At 38.0% G+C, this 19,399-nt stretch overlaps 2 protein-coding genes across 3 annotated transcripts in view; one reads left to right on the top strand and one right to left on the bottom strand.

Moving 5' to 3' along the window:
- CTPS2 (CTP synthase 2) overlaps positions 1-19,399 on the bottom strand; it is a 59,329-nt gene that overhangs the window by 27,565 nt on the left and 12,365 nt on the right. For both annotated transcript variants that reach the window (XM_084223553.1, XM_084223552.1), the window contains 4 exons: positions 18,226-18,314; positions 17,369-17,463; positions 16,492-16,554; positions 15,834-15,877 (listed from right to left, as the gene is read on the bottom strand). In XM_084223553.1, the coding sequence (XP_084079679.1) occupies positions 15,834-15,877; positions 16,492-16,554; positions 17,369-17,463; positions 18,226-18,314 (291 nt within the window). The remainder of the gene's footprint in view (positions 1-15,833; positions 15,878-16,491; positions 16,555-17,368; positions 17,464-18,225; positions 18,315-19,399) is intronic.
- On the top strand, positions 9,082-11,222 carry S100G (S100 calcium binding protein G; the record flags this gene model as incomplete). Its single annotated transcript, XM_084226207.1, has 2 exons — positions 9,082-9,213; positions 11,046-11,222. 2 exons carry the CDS (start codon positions 9,082-9,084, stop codon positions 11,157-11,159), a joined length of 246 nt encoding a protein of 81 aa, XP_084082333.1. The 3' UTR covers positions 11,160-11,222.

Here is a 19,399-nt window from a genome sequence, read left to right as displayed (position 1 = left end):
AAAAGCAGGTAAAAATGAGTTGAGTGAGAAGGTGATAATATAAATATATTCACCACACAGCTAATGATACTACATCTCTAAAATGGTAATTTACTTTGTTTTAGTTAATTCATACTGTTTCTTTATAGTCTCACTTACAATTCCAGATTCACAGTGAGAGAAACAGCAAGACAACACAAACCTCGCAAGAACTCTATTTATCACTACTTAAAATGGATTATTCTGAGACAGATTAGAATATTTCTTTGCCACAGGACAAAAAAGTTGTACACAAAGTCAAGCTGTGCAAGAAAGTACTGTCGCTGATCTGTGTCGTTTGCAGGCACAGCATGTCTGCTGTGATTTGTCAAAACTAATTTTTCATTTTACAGTTTGAGCAATACTGAGGTTTTGGTGGTTTTCCCAGGCTCTTGGGCAACTTCCTTCTCATCAATGAAGACCAAAGTTAACAATTTCAAGGCAAGTTATGACTCTGATGCCTACACAGGCTCTTCCTAATTAGCCAGGCCAAATGACAATGCCAATGGAAGCCACAGCTAATAAATCTGTATTATCTTTCAGTGACAATGCAATAATCACGAAGTAGTCACAGACATATATTTTCATTTTTTTCAAATTTGTAATTCCAGATTCTTCGCAGCTAGATATGAAGGCTTTTTAATACTAGGATCCAATGGGCAATAGAAGATGACTGTGCAGAGGTGCTGGAACAAATGGACTTCTCCCAGAGGATAACCAATGTCTGGGAAAAATGCCTCAGAGGAAAAGCAATGTTTCTCCTTTTTTGATGTTTCAGCATAGCATGCACAGGTATCTTGGAGTTACACAGATCTGCTCCAAACTGGTGCCTGCCTTAAGGCTGAGCTCCACATGGTATCTGGTGCACTCCCTCCCAAGTAAAGACACTTAAAACTTTCTTATAAAATTCTCTCAACTCTTGATTCTGAATCCTAAAAAATTACTTAAAGCTACATTTTTTTACAGCTTAGCTGTGAACTCCTGTGTATTACAGGAAGAAGAAAAAAAAAAACAACCAAAAACAGACCAAAAAAAAGCCAAGTCCTTTTGTGCTGAAGGGAAGACTAGTCACTAACCCCAAAAAAATGAAACTGACTTTAAGGTAAATTCAACTTAATTGATAGTTGGTTTCCTCACTAGCACAGCTGAGAAGTGAGTTATGGCTGAGGTGGATAATTTGTTAATTTCAGTTTACAAAATGCAAATCTACTTCTTCAAAGCTCTGGTTTACAGATGTTTATATATTATGAACTTGTCTAAACTGAGAAATTTGAAACTACTACTCCAGTTAGTTATTGAACCTAGAATAATTTGGATTTGATTTAATATTCAAATTGGGTAATTGGAAAATCTCAAATTAAGCTAGGTATACAAGCAATACACTTTCTTAACTACAATTTCTATAAGTAGCAACAGCACAATTTCTTTCAACAGGCCATAATCACATATAAAATAGTTAGAAAACTGATTGCTCTATAGTGATTGTTAGACAACTGCTACTCTTCTCATAGGCCTCATTAGTTCCTCTAAATTCTTCAATTTTCTTTCATGTCCCACTCTGACTTGGTCAAAATAGAGGACAGAGGAAGTATTTTCTAGGAGCTTCTTGCTTCCATTGTCCTAAATTCCCATTAACATTTCAGAGAGACTGGATAGTTGTTAATGGTAATTTTGACAGTTTTCCTTTGGAAGTAATTTAGCAAACATCTATTATATCTAGACACTAGTACATCACTAATACATTTTTAAAAATCATCAAAATCTTCAAAAAATCATCAAATGCTAACAAGATGAGGGATTTCTATGCCAATGGTAAAGCCATTACTTTGTAGCATTGTTTTTGTTATGTTTCCCATTGGTAATGAAACATACCCCAGAATACCACTAATAATCTGATTTTACAAGGCATGGCTCACTCGCAGACTTCTCACTGAGAATTAGTAACTTCTGGAGCTCTACTCTTTCTCCAAATCAAAGAAAGAGCTCCAAAGTTCTTACCACTGTTCTATTTATTCCTCTGCCTCTGCATTTTGTACTGCTGAGTTTGATCAGGCCAGCAAGGCTGACCATCCAGATACACAGTGCTGAAGGGGAAGAAATTGAAGGGATTCAGATGTTTCTACCAAAAAATGACCTCCATTTCTTTCTGCCTAAGGGCACCTCTCATGGTTGCTGCTGTTTTCCCCAAACTTACCTTTTCCTGGCAGAATGTAGGTGGCCATTGTCTAGCACAAGCACCTTCAGCTCAGTATTGTGGCACTGCCTCAATAATTCCCTTCCACTTCAGCAGCAAAGTCAGCACAGCTCCAGCAGGGTCACAGGGACCTAAAGGGTAACTGCAGCACAATTCTGATAAAAACCTCAGTCATTGATTTATAGGGGCTGGAACACGGTTAACTGCTGAGAACCCCCTGCTCAGTGTACATCCACAGAAGAGTGCACACTGGTCCATGGGGTGAAAACACCAGAATACTCATTCTCCCAGCTTCTGCTCTTTAATAGAAAAGCCAGAATTGTTTTAGAGAACCCAGAACCCAGGGTTCCCCCTCTTTCCCACATGCACACAAAGTGAGTCAAGAGGATCCTATCATGTCGCCACACCTATCACCACACCATCATCTCAAGCTGTAGGCTTTATAAGAAAGCTACACAAACTAATATGATATCAGACTCCTGTCTGTCAAGTCATTTTCAATAAATTCTAAGAATACAAAATGGATTACACCCTTCCAGGATCAAGACAAGCAGATATGACATTTCTTACTCACCAGTAGGATTATTACATTGACAGACAGTAGTCCTAGACTCACATGAAAACAGATTATAACTATTTCTAGCTTAAAAATAAGCTGGGCAAGGGAGTTTCTTAGTGGTACATTTCCCCTTTTGAGATCAGGCATCTCAGTGTGATGTAATCCCTAAATTAGGTGCCCATGTGTCTAATGAGATGCACCTCTAGACCTCTTTTGAACAGTCCATCAGGTTTGCACTGCTAAGAGCAACAACAATGCTCTGAAAATGAGCTACAAACTTGATTCCAACTCCCCTCATAAATTTTTTCTTCAGGATTAAGGAAGGTTTTTAGATACAGATGTGACATCTAGAGACTCCAGGCATCTCCAGTGTCAAAGGGCAGCTGAGAAAAGACCTCATCTCACCAGAGAAATAAACTCACTAGTGCCTCTTGTACAGCATTATTGTACCTGTACTTACTTTGCTCTACCTGAAACTCATCCAAAGCCACTCCTCCATAAATGCATATATGCTTGGCTGGAATGGAGATTTACACATTTTTGATCACTCTAAAGAATTTCAAAAAACAAATCTGAGTTTAGTATACAAGAAAAAAGGTATAGGGATTTAGCAACTACAATTTCAGCTGTGGCACTAACAGCCAGATTGCACGGCTGCACGAGTCAAGGTTCATAGACGGAAGGATAAAGCCTCTTACTGAAACACATTCTCCCTCAAAACTACCATCTTTTGCAATATAGAATATCTACATCACAGGGAGTTTCAGTAATAAATTAGTCTGCCAGATGTGTACATATGACAGTAACAGCTGACACATATAGTTACAATGAATAACACATCCCCAATTTTAAGCTGACTACAAACAATGCATCTTATTGAATTCATCCCTGTAGCAGTCACACCCAGTCCTGTTTAGGGAGACACCTTCAACATCTCATTAGGTGTATGTCACAAGGGAGGGCCTGCAAGAGACTCTTGTCAGGATAACCCATATAGCTCAAGTTTAATTTGTGAGATGAGACAACCCTTTTACACGTCACCACTACAGGTTTTACAAACAATGACAATTTTAACATAGGGAATGCATCACCTGTGACACATAAAGGATTTTACAACTCATCCCCAACTTCCATCTAACAATTCCATCCCTCAAAGCAATGCCATGTTCTCTACAATGGCTGTAGTGCAGTTTGCTGAACTTCTAACCCGTAATTATTTGATCTTTTTCAGAAAGTTTGTTCACTGAATGTTCCTTTTCTCTCAGTCAGCCCTTTGTCTCCTCCTAGGCTAACAGTAAGAACCAAGTGACAACACTGAAATGTTCTATCACAACCCCCCTATTTGCACTACAGAGCTAGTTCCCACATCTGCCTGCCACCACATATCTTGGAAAAATTACCCATGGGTTACACTGGCTTTCAGTATCACAACTTTAAAGCCTGTTCCTTTTTGTAGACAGGTCAAGGATGCCTAAAGATGAGTGCCTGCAGTTGTGGGACTGACTCTGCAAAACTCACCAAAGCCCTTAGGAGCTGAAATGAACTCACACCATGGTAGCAGCAGACATCTGCATCTCCAGGGATTTCATTATTTGCAAATTATCTACAGCACAATGTATCCCATATTTAAAGTCAGATGCAGCATGGGGATTGGTAGTAACACAGGCACAGACACACATACATTCTTTATACCAGCACTAGTTCCACACAAATTCTACTCTGCTTTTTTACTCAAGAAGAAATCAAAACTTGACACCTTGCAAGATTTCTTTGCAAATCAGATAGGAGTCGTATGTTCCACAGAGTCCCCAGTCCACCCCAATTTACTTTAATTGTCCCATCATTTTTCTCCCACATCTCCCATCTTTCTCTACTACAAAAAATAAGCAAAATTAACAAAGGGCATTGATCTAGTGATGGATGTCTGTAAGCCTGAGATGATGCACAAGCACTATCTAAGTAGAAATAAGTGAACACTAAGCACAAAGCCACTTCTTGCTCTTTTGTTTTCAAGTGTTCAACATCCACAAAGGTATGTTCTCCATTGCAGCAGACTTCACTGTGACAGCAGACATTTCAATACTCTGGCTAGGCTGTAAAATAAGCCCCACAGAGATCCCTGAAATTGCTTAAAGTAGCTGGGCTTACATACAAGCAAGCCTGGCGCTGCTACAATAAAATATACCAAAGAAGGTGGAAAAATACTGGAGGGTTAGGGCGTTAACCCATCACCTGGGGATTAAACAGGATGATTTGAGATAGTCACTGCCCTCAGGTGACAGCCCCACCCCTGTGGAGGGTGCCCTGTCCCTTCCAACAGAGTCAATGAATGGCATAGAAACCCACTTAGAGACCAACCCAATTTAAGGAAAACAAAGAGCACAGATTCACATAACATGCAGCCATCAATGGTGGCAGGAAGGATGTGACAAGGGCAAAAGAGACAACACCTGGGTTACCATCCCATTGAATCCATCATTAAGTGCACATGACTGTGATGCTGTAAACTTCACCCCTCCTACCACTTTGGTGGTGCCCAGACTTCAGCCATTCCTGCAGCTTGTGCTCCCTTACTCTCCAATGTGACTGGAACTGCTTGCTCCAAATATGCCAACAAACCAGTTTACTAGGGAAATATTCACCAGTAGCCAGTTTTGTGTGAATACTGAATCTGCACACTCTGAAAGAAAATGACACACAGCCATCACAGGGACATGCAATGTGCATCCCTAAACAAACTTACAAGACATCACCAACTTAGTCCTCTTTTCGCTAATGGCTTTGTATCTAAGCTAAAATTAAAATGTCAATTCCAAAAGGATACTGTGCTTAGTATGACTTCTCTAGACCAGGGCAAACCCAACTGAATTATGTCAGAAACTGCAGAAATTATATATTTTCATACCTGCAAGAAAGAGCAGCAAGGCCCTGGAACCAAAGTTGGATTGCTGCTTCTACACTGGAAGTCAGCGTGCACAGACATCAAAGGTCCAAGTGCTGCTCTTTAGCCCAGATTAATGCTGCTGTCTGCTAGTCACACATCATCAGGGCAGCAACAGTAACAAATTATCTTCCCCTACTTTTGCTCAGATTCTTAGTGGGCAACCAGAATTCTTTACACCTGGATATCATTCTGCCATTGCTGGGCTGTGCTGGGTAAGATGGATATATTTCAGAATAGCACTTAAGTCCTTCAAAGTCGTCTTCTGAAAAAGACAACGTATTGGGGCCTGTCAAGCTGAGTTCTATGGCTGACTGCAGAGTTCAGAGATGCCACACAAACTACTGGAGGAGGACAAAGAGTCAGGAGATCAAACTGCAAATCCCAGTTCTGTCAATCTCTCATTCAAACAGCCTCATAGATAACAGTGCCTTGTGAACAGAGCTGATCTGAGGACACTGGATTCATCCCCAGATTTGGCACACAACTCTTGAGGAAATCACCCACATTTCCAGACGTTGGTCTCTCACTTTCCCAGGAAGATGTTTCAGTAAAACTGGTTATGCTCTTTTGCAATTAGGTGGTGTTCTTTAATGAACCCTTAGCAAATTAACAAGGCTAATGTGCTGAATTTGTGATCCCTCGAAATGCAGCTTTTTCATACCACTAAGCATCTTACTACTACATTTTGTACTCAGGGAGGTGCCTTAAGTACAAAGAGAAGTCATTTGAATACTTAAAACAAATCTTATAAATACTGTAATGTCAACAATTCAGATCAGGCACACCAGCTTCCCAGCACTGCTTCCAAAAGGGATAAAGCAGTAAGGATGGTGAGGCCACCAGACAGGAGCTGCAGGGGGGAATTAGCAGGTGGGGAACAAAAGCCTTAGCAGATTACCCAGTCACATAATACTACTAAAATTTGACCACCTATCAAAGGTGGAAAAGAGAATAAAAGGAGAAAGCAGCAGATATTTCTTTTTTATTTTGTTGGCAGAAAGAAAAAGAAGACAAAAGGACTTATGATTATCTTACTGTCATGAACAACCATGGAGCTCATGCCCCAGGTGGGTGTAAGGGACTCACCCTCACCCATACAATGCATTCCAGGCCACAAGCCCTGCGCTTGCTTGCACTGCTACTCCCATATCCCATAGCAGCACAAGAGGTTCTGTTAGTATAGACAGCAGCAGCTCCTGAATTTCTGTAGAGCCAAAAATCAAGCAGAGGAGAAAGTGCATTTCCAGCTTTGTCCCGCAGCTGGACTGGGTAGATACTGGGGGATGCTTTGCTCCAGAATTCCAAGCCAATGCCAAGATTTTCCACTGAATTTTAAATCACTGTATTTGTCCTCTCCACAATCTTGAAATTAAGTGACAAGTCTTCCACTGTTAAAACCCTGTAGCTGGACACCTCCCTGTAAAACAGCATAGAGATTGTCCTCATCAACCAAATGCCTCTGGAACTATTTAAATCTGCAATACCACGGGCACCCAGAGAGGTGAACAAGTGGCACAACTTTGGACATGGCATCTCAAGCAGAATGGGAAACAACTGAAGAAAGTTAAGAAGAAATTACTAGATCTAGGTAGCAGGACTCACAAAGGAAGACTAAACTAGCAAAGATTTCTGAATTTTTTTTTTAAAAAAAAAAGGAAGACAGGGAATGTCACTGATGTCAAAGGCCATTTTAAGAAGGAAGATGTCTGTTCTGCCTATCTGCAGAGAAAGGAGAATCAAAGGGCTTAAGTGCAGCAAGGCTTGTGGACACACAGTAATACACTCTAACAAAACCCAAAAGGAATAGACCAGATAAGGAGGCTGTAGATTCCCCATTATTTACAGCACTTATTCTTAAGTGCAGACATCCAGTATAAATATTGCTGACCCCACTCCAGTGAAAAGGAAATAATTAGCTATATGATCTCTAGGAACTCTTCTAATACTCTCCTGACACTTGGAAGTGAGTGCAAGCACATTGAAATGGGCTGCTAATGCAAGGTGTACATCTACAGAATTCATCTACCAAAGTTTGCCTGGTTTTCTCGGGAAACCTCCTACTTACCAGTTATGGAATCCTACACCCATATATCTGCAGTTCCAAAAACATCCCTTCTGCCCCATCCATCTCCAACAGACCCACAAAGCTCTTTTTTTAGAGTTATAAAAGGTGAAATGACAACTGATTCTGAAGAAGTGATGGACAGGGTGAAAAATCTAGCCAGTGGGCCTGAGGCCAAGCACAAAAAAAATGACCACAGAGAGCAGGTAGATTAGAAACCACAAGTGGAAACCACAGCCAGAGCCAGCCACTCAGCAGTTGCAAAATTAACAGCGTTGGGTCATGAAGCATCAACCACAGGCTGATTATCAACTCCAAGACATCCCACAGACCATGGATGGAACATGATAAAACCATTGGAACATTCAGAATGGAACATTCAGAACCTGCAGAACACAATAGTCAGTTATAAAGGTGTTCCCAAGAAGGGAATGTTTTCAGAATCTCACATTCAACTTTCTCATTTAGAACACTTGTTTTTTACCATTCACATCATGCAATGTTTTGTTTCTTAACACTAGCAACCAAAATTTTATTCCAAAGGAACTTCATATTTTTCCTGTGATAAGAAATAGCACAAAACATGAAGAAGTGTGATTAACTACTCCCACAAAGAGCAAGTAGCTTCTTTATATTTTATTTACATATCTGGATATGTTTAAAAACCCCTTATATTTGCCATTTTCCAAAAGGCCACTATAATAACAAATGCTATACACATCTCCATAGGAGTCTTTTCCACACTTCTGAGTGTAGTTCATCTTGAAGTGAAGAATACACAAATTCAAGCAAGAAAACCTCTCCAGTTTCACCTATAAAGACCAAGTAAATATACATAAATTGCAGTGGAGGATGATGACATATTTCAGAGATAAAAAAATATTACTCATTTCTACTGCTAAAGTATCTGTTCCTTTGACTACAGAAAACACAATAACTAGTGCACTGACTCAATGACACATGCTAGTTTCATAATTAGGGTGGAGCATGCAAGCAACTATAAAGGTTGCCCCCATCTGAGACTCTCACTGCTGGATACATCTGAAAGCTCTGGGTTCTGAGTGAGGTAAGCATAACCTAAATATATGGGGTCTTTCAAACCCTTAAACCTAACTTAGATAATTTCCTTTCTCGGGAAAGTTGATCAATTTTACAGGGAAAAAACCCAACTCTTTTCATCTAGGTTAAGTATTGCTCTTTAAATGGTTAATTAAACAATGAAGAGAGTGTCAGATATATTTCAAATTGTGATTGTTATTTTCTGTTTTGTTTGCAGTTACTCTTCAAGACAACATCTGAGAAACATGGAACATTTACTCAACGAAAACCTTCTGAAGTATTTTACCCAGTATGCTTTACAGGAGGGCAGCACCAGTGCACTGTCCATTGGTGGGCTGAAGAATCTACTTCAGAATCAATTTGCACAGTACCTGAAGGTAAGTTTCACTCTCTTTGTATTTACTGTGCTTCTATGGAATGCATGAGAAAAAGGAAATGCAGGTAGTGATGTTCAGGGCAGATTACTGTGTCCAAATAGTTTCACTAAATCCATAATTCTTAAATAAGGTTTGGCTTATAAAACTTCATTTACATTGGTAACAGTAGCTTCAAACAGATATTTGAGCACAGAGTTTATAACAAAGTCCTATGAAATCAAATGCAAAAAAAATCTAAGAGCTGTTCTTTTTGGGTTTGGTTTTGGTGTTTTTTGTTTTTTTTAATGCAAGCTGTATTTCACCTGAAATATTGTACCTGAATCTTACAAAATATTTTTCATTTCAATCTAAATAATTAATCTTGAATCTATAAAATATATAGGAAAAAAATCTATAAACCAAGTAAAGCAGTAGAACACATTTAAAAGCAAGAGACTTTGGCCAATTTCTAGCTAGGTTAAATTACCACCATCACAAAATAAAAGAAGTTTTGCCATTCCAGAATGATGCCAAGCAAAGAGATGCCACCAAGCTAGAGAGAGAAATACCCATTTCCTGTAGCTAGAAAAAAATCTCTGTTCTGATTTTATATATATTCTCTGCCAAATCTTTCCTGAATTGCATTAGGACTCAATTTCGATTTTTCTGCTAGACTAATTTTTAAATACTGTGTTTTGGATATCTCACAAAAGCAATTTTTGCTGAAGGTCTGAAATAAGTGGCACTCCCATTGAAAAACAGTATTTTGAGAACTACAGTAATCCAATTTAGTAATTTCAATTAACATGAAATGGCTTATTAACAACAGACTCCCCCAAAAAAACCAATAAAACACAAAGGGTTTTTTCTTTCCCCTAAAAGACAGCTTAGAATTTGATTGTAAAAAATTAACAGAAATGTGATAGCAAATTCAGAAATATAATGCTTTCTATAACACTGAAGGCAATTCAGTATCATACACATTTTCCCAGATATGTGGAAATGGAACTGTTCAGAAAAAGCAATATTTATGTTTTCTGTCTGGACCTCAGACATTTTCAAACAACAAGTCTGTTTCCAAATATTTGTGGCACCATAATAAATAAATATCAAAACATAACAGGTCATTATAAAACATGCAGAGATACATGGTATGAACAAAAGAAAACATTTTGTGAATTTAAATTATAGCTCCAAATTTGGTTCATATTATTTAATTAGCCTGATCAGGGTTGTTATCCGAATATTCCCTGCATCAGGATGCTACATGCACTCTTACCAGACACAACAAATAAAAGAAGCTAATAATCTAAACTAAATGTATTACATTAGCAAGATGGTTTTAACAGTGAATACAGTATTCATACTAAGGAGGGAGAAAAGGGAGGGAAATAGACCCCTCAGGTCCTGGCCCAAAGCATAAAGAAAGTAGCAACATTTTTTCAAAACTGCATGCAGGGCCAAATTTAGTGTCTAATAAAGGAGTAGGTCATATGCATATTAATTTTTACAGGTGATTATGCACCTGCTGCAGCTATTTCACCTGCTCCCTTTCCCAGATTCCAAATTTATCCAGAAGACTGAAGTAACCCATCTGAGTAATACTTCATCTTTCTCAAATGTTTATACATCTTTGTTAACATTTTTGGCAGGCAACAGCAGACACAGTCCTACTAGTTCTAGTTTAACCAGTCAAACCAGTAAATACAACACCACCAGTAACACCTTCAAGTAACACTGACTGTTTTGAATGCATAATTTCTTGGCAACATGCTTCACAGAAAAATGCTCGTGGTGACCTAATCATTTCATTCTCTTTTTTTTTTTCTTTAATTCTTGTCTTATAAAAACAGGATCAATTCTCACTTGATAACATAATTAAATCGTTGGACAAAAATAAGGACGGATCTGTCAGCTTTGATGAGTTTATGATGATTGTAAAAAAGATAACTAGTACAGGACAGTGAGGCATCTGCAAGAACGAGTATCACTGCTTTGAAGAAGAGCCTGGCATTTGTTTACATGACATGTACATCTAAGCCCACAGATTTGTTATTATTTTAAAGCATATGGAATAAAGGTTTAACAGAAAAGAAAGCATGTTTGTATTGTGTTTCATCCACAATCACCAGCCACACATTCCAGCTAAAATGCCTTCCAGCTAGTTCAGAACTACTGTTTCTATTTCATGCTACATTTGAGGTGTTATTTAACAAATCCTGCTCTACCTGGGCTATTATTTGGACCTCTAGAGAAATTCAAATCACACAGCTTCTAAAACACACAAAAAGAAAGGTGCAGCATTCCATTTGAGGAGTGTTTCCTAGAGTACACGATCCAATACTCCTCACAGTCCAGTTTCATCATTCACAAAAGATGACACTTCATAAAACAAGCAGTTCAAATTTTTCAAAAATTAAGTACCTATTTTCAATAGCATTGCAGCAATGCCAAGGATGATAACTGCAACATGAGATGCTCATTTAAATTACATTTACTTAAGTATGTACTTTTTTTGTTATGACTCTGCGAATAGGAACATACAAGTATATGTATAAACTGATTGACTGTTGTTGCAGTTAAAGTTCATTAGCCTTATTTGGTGCAGTCTTAATCTTTTCATTGCATGATTCCTGTAACATATATATTTTCATGGGAATTATTATTTACTTCAAGAAGAAATTAGTGAAAGAGAAATATGAAGAATGGATATTTTGAAGACAAGTAATCAATGGATTAGGGACTAATCCTACTAGAGATCTTGGAATTTTGGACTGAATTTTAACACCAACACCATCTATTATATTGATAAATCACATAGATCTCTCAAGTTACTTAAGGACTTAAAGACTTGGCTTAATTGCAAAGCCTGTGAAGTGCATTCAAAATCCCATACTACTGTGGTTCCTATCCCTAAATTTCCCCTTAATGAAATGAGGAATATAGTACTCCACTCCAGTGATGCATGAGTAGAAGCCTTAAAAATATGATGTTTAAACATCATATGATTGTCCTAACATGCTCCCAGGCTATTCTTTTACAAAACCCCTTTAGTTGTTGAAATACGTTATTTCTTGGAAGAAAGAAAATCATATGTATTACTTTTTTCCTGGTTTATGAAAATATTTTAAATTAATGAGAGGCTTTGATTTAAAAAGTAAATACACCACATGCACATTATGCTAACCAAGCTCCAACTTTACACACACACCTAAGGACAATCACAGAATTTTAGGACATGCTTTTTGCATGTGTGAGACACACATTCCTTTTCATCTCTTAGACAACCTTAGAAATTTTGGAATTCAATCAGGTTACTGACATTCTGAATAGGAAACATGGGCACTAGGAAATTAACATGTTTTAAGAGTGTCACCTACTGGCAGGTAAAAAATAATTCTGCACAATTTCTTGAGTATATAGAAAATCCAGTTGTTTTACCCAGTGCAGTAAGATCAGGTTCATGATCCTACACAAGGTGTAATAGTTCATGGAGAACAATGATCACAATTAAAATTAGCTTTTGTAAATCCAAGGAAAAAAAAAAAAGGAAAAATTATTTCCAGAAAGTTTTTTTTCTTCTTCCAAATCAGTATTACATGCAGTTGCAGTAAAACTGACAAAGAACATAATTAAAAGGATCATCAAAAAAAAGCTAAGTTTCATAGTAGAGGAAGATAAGAGAAATGGAACAAAACAAATAATTCTTCATCCATCCAGTGAACCCAGTTCATTAGCAGTTCAGACCATACAGTTTCCCTTCAAAGGAGTTATTTGTGAAATTAGTATTTGCATGAGAAAATTCATACCAAGCTCTACACTCAAGCAAATGCATTACCTTTCTGTACAGCCACCCTCCTGCAAAGAACACTAAAAATTTACCTATCATTATTTTTCAAAAAGGCTAGGAAGTAAAGCAGAAAGCTTCAAAATATATAATGGGAACATCACCTGCAAATAATCAACCAAGAACTTGGGCTGTGCTCAGAGCTCACTTACCTCCCTCATTGCCCTACTGAGCTAGGGCAATGCTCCAGAGGAAGAGTGGCTGGAAAGCTGCCCTGGGCAAAAGGGCATTGAGGTGCTGGAGTATGTCCAGAAAATGGCAATAGACCTGAAGAAGGGTCTGGAGCATAAGTCTGACCAGGAGCTGTTGAGGAGGCTGGGGTTTAGCCTGGAGAAAGGGAGGCTCAGGGGTGACGCTATCAATCTCTACCACTGCCTGACAGCAGCAGGTGGACACCAGGCGATTCTCCCAGGCAGGATGAGAGGAAAGGGCCTCAAGCTGTGCCATGGGAGCTTCAGGCTGGAAATCAGGACTAATTTCTTCTCTGAAAGGGTTGCTAAGAATTGGAATATTGGAATGGGCCACCCAGGGATGTGGTGAGGTCATCATCTCTGGAGACGTTCAAGACACAGATATATGTGGTACTTAGGGCTGTGGTCCAGTTGACAAGGCAGTATTTGGTTTAAGGTTGGACTTGATTTTGCAGGTCTTTTCCAACCTAAATGATTCTGTGATTCTGTGCAATACTGAGTTACAGGACTACTTGATAATTGTAGTTTTTATTTGTGCAGCAAAAAGGTTCAAATTTCCATAGATGCAGTCAACAAAGAGAAACACAAGAGACCAAAATATTTTCTAAGTACTTTAGACGAAACTATCAATTTTAGTAGTACAGCTCTGAGTAACTGAATGCTTAGCAAATTAAGAAGCAATCTAAGTAGCTGCATCTTTTATGATGCCCCTCAGTTACCCTGCCAAACTACGTGTCAAGTCCTATCTCTTTTTTAAAAAATAAAAGGAAATGTAACTACTGCCTCATCAGTACCTTTCTTCTCCCTCTTCTGTTTTCAAAGGAGGGGAAACCAAAAGAAAAGTACACTGCCTCAGTCCTAAGTTAGTGCACAGTGGCATCACAAGGTATTATCAATGCTGATATACCCCAATTAACTTTCTTGAATAATGAAACATCTACATCAGTTTGATAGTTCAGTAATCTGCTTCTCTTCCAACAGTTTTTATTGATTACATAGAATATCTAAACAGCTTTCAGCACAAGATGGACTCTGCTAAGGCAGATTATATAGTGGCTGTAATTATTGGTAGTGCAAATCTCCCACTTGGAATGATTTACAGCTCTTTCTTGTCCAGAACTGAGGTGTCAAAGATCAGATTAAGATGCTGAAATATGACTGTCAATACCCAATTTCAGAACCTTAATGCAGCTCAGAAAAACAGAATATCCATTATACATACTGCAATGATAACACTTCCATCATAAACAACGTATTAATCTTCTATGACACATTCACTCCATTATTCTCTTAACTTTTTGTATACATAATTTTCTCTTTAACATATCTACCTTACTTGTCCTTGAATGTAAACTGCAGATCACCCAGCTAAATACCATAAAATAAAACTGACACTCAAATTAAATAAATATCATTATATAAAACTGACACTCAAAAAGCTCTAGAAATAAGGATGCCCCAGAATCACTCTTCTGTGCTCTATCTTCTTACAACCTAAAATTCTACAGTGAGCTTTCAACATCTTCCATATTTTACAACACATTGCTATTATGAAATTGACCCCTGCAGTGAAAGAGTACATTCTTGCACATAGTCAAGGAGAAAGGAAGAGACCTCTAACTATGGCAAGACCACAAATTTGATGCTATAACTCACCTTCTCCAAATACCACCAAATTCTAGCAGCAAGTCTCACTCTGAAACTCTGAAGGTCTTTAATTTACTTTCAAAAGCTCAGACTAGATTATCTTTCCTATGCAAACAAGCAACTTTGACAAACTGAGCAAATGCTCTAAAAACCCTCTTATTTGCACATTTCAGACTAAGCAGACATGAAAAAAAAGTATGTTTTACTTCCAAATGCCAACAAAATTCTTTTGAAGGAAATACATACAGAAACAGTAGGTTACTGCGTGCAACCCACTTAATTTGTCACTGGAGCAGATGTTTACATCTCACACCAAGACACTGCTTTATTTCTCATATTTACTTCTGTTCTTTTTCATTTTCTTAAAAACCCCCTTTCCCTGATAAGTTATAAGTTTTACTACATTAATAATGTGGTGAAATCCACTCTAAAATCCTATCATCAGCATATGATGCAGAGAGCCCTGCCATATTTGGGGCACTGACATTTTTGTCGAAAGGAGGTTTGTGAGAGGCATGGGGAGGATGGGTATAGTGTTTTTTATACTATGTATATAGGAAATATAAGAATTTTTCACCCCATTTCCACTTAATCCTTATCATACAAATTTTATTTTGGTAATAGCTTGTGCTATGCGTTTCAGCTCCCTTTTATATTTTATTCCCTAGTAAAGCCAACTTAATAATTATTGTCTACTCCCAGCATGAGTTTACACACAAGGAAAGCATTAGGAAAATTACAATAATAAAGCTAAGGCAACTCACAGAAGCAAATAGGCAATGGCAAGAGACTATCAAAAGAAAATACCTTTCTAAACAATACTGAGTAAGGACAGCAGATACCACCTCATGTCCTACCACACAGAAATATAGATAGATTTTAACTAACACAGAGTACTCCCTTTTTAAGAAAGATGTATGTTCACAAAACACATGCAGGGAAAAAACAGTACTTACAACTGGGTTTTTTGTGTCTGGGTCAAATTCTGTAGAATTTGCATCTGGAACAGAAGTTCAAAGTAAACACAGTACATTTGCTCTACATGCCCTACAAACTCATAACAGCTCTGTGGCATTTCAGGTCTTGTCTACATTTATGTTACAATCTCATGAGTTGAAATGCATCCTGCACCACTTTTGGAGCAATCACAGGAAGCATGTGACCTCAGACACATAAGTTCCCTTTCCTGCTTTCCAAAACACTTTCCTCTCAGCTCTTAGTATTAGAAATTATTGATAAGTTAAATCTCTTCATACTACTACTGAATGGTTCTTATTTGGCCACTCTGGCTAATGAAGGCAAGCGAGAAAACCACTTCTCAGCTTTTACTTCTCTCCACCAGCACCCTTCAGAAAGAGACTACAGAGGTGAACTCTAAAGCACACTTTCTTCTATACTCTTTAGATCAAAAAGCAGGTTTCAAACAATGCACATAACAAAGAGCTCTTACTCCCTTGCACAGAGAGGTAGCACAGGGTACTTAGCTGAAAATGATCTTGCTGCAAGGGCTAAGTATCTACCAGAGGATCTGTAAACAGTTCTAATAATAGACACACATTTCACACAGAGAATTCCTCTAAATAAATCATATTCACACTAGCCTACTGAGCTCACCTTCCCAATTTAAACAGTTTCTTGCAAATTCCACAACTGCTAACTGCATTCCGAGGCAAACTCCTAGAAGAGAAAACAAAAACTCCAGAATTTCCAGGGCAAAGAGTAGGACTGACTAAGTACTTGCTGCTCTGTCTTAAACTTGACTGCTTTGAAATCTTGGTATTCATTGCATATACACAGACTTACAAAAAACCTAAACCAAAAGTGGCTGCTCAGTGTAAAACTCACACTTCAAACTTGGCACATTATGAATACACGTGACCCACTTATGTGCTTTAAGCCCTTTCAAACATATTTTATTCCTCTCATCTATTTTACCAATAATTATTGCAAAGACAAACAGAAGCTGAAAGCCTGGGTATATCCAGATTCAAAGTTGGCTTTGGCAACTACTCAGACACTTAAAAGTAAGAAATGTGGAATAGGAAGCAAAGCCTCAGAGGTACACAAACAGCACTTAGCATGTAGGCCAGATGATGTCTTTGGACTTTTTATATGTAGTAACATATACCAGTAAATCAAAAAAAACATTAAATATAGCAAAAGTGGTCCAAAGACATCTATGTTTTCTGCATACTGTTTAATAAAGAGAATTATAGTCATATAATTACATTGAGAAGCAAAGACTCTCCACTTTTGTACATGCAAATTAAACCTTTGCAAAAGGGATTGTTTTTTTTTCCTTCCTCATACAGCAGATATGGTACAAGACTATGCTCCTGGGGATTCTTTACATGGCAGATAGACCCAAATTCACACATACTTCCCTAAGACAGGACCCTTCTCTAATCTGGGGGTTTGTCTTTTTTTAATCAAATCAATTAGCTTGCTAATATCTCCTAAACACAGTAATTTCTCACTCTAATGATCTTACCAAGAAAAGGTTTTTTCTTTGTTCTTGCCCAGGAGATAGCTTGGAGTTTGCCTTCTGTTCCCCTAATTCCAAAACCTCCTGGGACCAGAATACCACTGTAATGACAGTCATATATAAAAGAATTATTGTGTAGAATCAAGCCAGCAGAGGAATCCATACAACTTAAAGACTCTTGAAGTTATAACTAAGCAAGCACAATTCATGAAAGGCATGTTTTATATGACCATTTGGAATACAAAGACATTAAATTTGGAGATTTGTTTCATCTATCTACCCCAATTCTCATCTGACTAATATCACACTTCACAGTGAAATTCCCACTGCTTAAATAAATATTGCTCAAATAAACTAGCCATATATTCACTATTTAAAATCCTAACACCCAAAGTTTAGATATTCTAATACCAAAAAACCTAAATGCATCTAGACAAGAAACAATATCACTTGAAAAATACAAATTGAAATGCTGGCAATGATTCTTAAAAAAGACATTTGCAGTGTACATTTACAAGCACCTTTCACGATGCTGCATGTTGACAACAAAAAACCTTCGACAACTGATCTGCTCTGTAAAGAAAGGATATCCAAAAAAGCAAAACAACAACAAAAAAAATCAAAACCCTAAACCAACAAATAAAAAAGCCTGCAATTTGTCTAAAGAGATTAAGCAGACTTTGAGGATATATGTTGATACTTCAATTGGCTGAAGCTTTTCACCACCCATTTAATTTAACCTTTCACATAAGTAACAAAAGTCTGGATGCATTGAGAAATTATTTAATTTACCGAAGCATTTTTCATTACATGAAATAAATATCATGGTCTGCACTGAGACACAGAATGCCCATGTCACTTACTCTGCTTTGCACAGTTTGTGCCATGCCTGGTGATATTTCACTGAGTTCTCTGCTTCCATAGAACGTTCAAGTTCTGTTGAATCTATGTACTAACAAAGAAAAACATGCAATGAAACGGTCTCTTCTTCCACAGAAGGAGCAGCAGACAGTATATGATCAAGTGCTAAGAGAAATTATTAAGAGCTTCAAGTGAATTTGCCAGTAAACCTGCAACAACTTCACTGAAGACCAAGTATTTGCTTTCAAGACCAAGTGTTTGCTCCAGCTGCAGCAATCTGTGTCCTTTTCTTTGCACACAGCTCAGGAGCTGTGTCTGCCTAGAGCCCTGTCTGGCACCTAAACTAGAATGCTTTGCAACTCTTAACCCAGGTTACCTTCCTAGGGCAACCAGGGCCAAACAAGGAGTGGTGCTGACCTTATCCTGCCATCCCAATGGGATGTGGCCAATATGTTTACTTTCTTGGCTTCTGGGTGTCACAGCTTGTCCAATCTTATTTTAAGACTGGAAAAATCTGCATTGTCTGTGTGTTCCTGGGGACTCTTGGGTCGAAAGGGAGAAAGAATCATTACCTGTGCCCTACTGGAAATACTCCATTAGACTCTCGAGTGTCATTAAAAGGCACAGGTCCTGATGCACTACTAGAGTGAAGTGAGGGGACAATGTACTGCACTGGGGACACAAAAGATCAGAGTTTGACTCAGGGTTCTGTCAGCCTTTTTCTCAGAATAACACAATTAACCACATTCTGATGTAGACTACATGCTCCATAAAAATGAGATCATCTGAGATGGCAGAGCTCACCTGTGTTCAGAGAAAGGCAACTGACAAGGAGATGGTTGAAAGTTTCCCAAATAAGACTGCTTTCTAGCAAATATTTGCTACTTTTTCCACATTCCAGAAGGCATCAAAAATACAACAGAAAAATAACTACTTTTGAATGTTGCTATTCTATACTAGAAGAATCTTACACAACCAACTAAAAAGACACTATGAGACTGCAAGGTTGGAAAGAGAAACTAATGGCAGTTGGAGTTAGCTGTACTTTCCTTGCCAAACATATTAAGGAACATTTATCAGTTAAAGAAGCATCAACATTTCATCATTCAGATTAAACAGTTCCTTCAGAGCATAGGATTATACTGACAGCCTTTGGGCATAAACACTAAAATGAGG

The sequence above is a fragment of the Fringilla coelebs genome (assembly GCF_963513975.1).
Source record: "Fringilla coelebs genome assembly, chromosome: 2".
Taxonomy (NCBI): Eukaryota; Metazoa; Chordata; class Aves; order Passeriformes; family Fringillidae; genus Fringilla; species Fringilla coelebs.
This window is presented reverse-complemented; position numbering and strand designations above follow the sequence as displayed.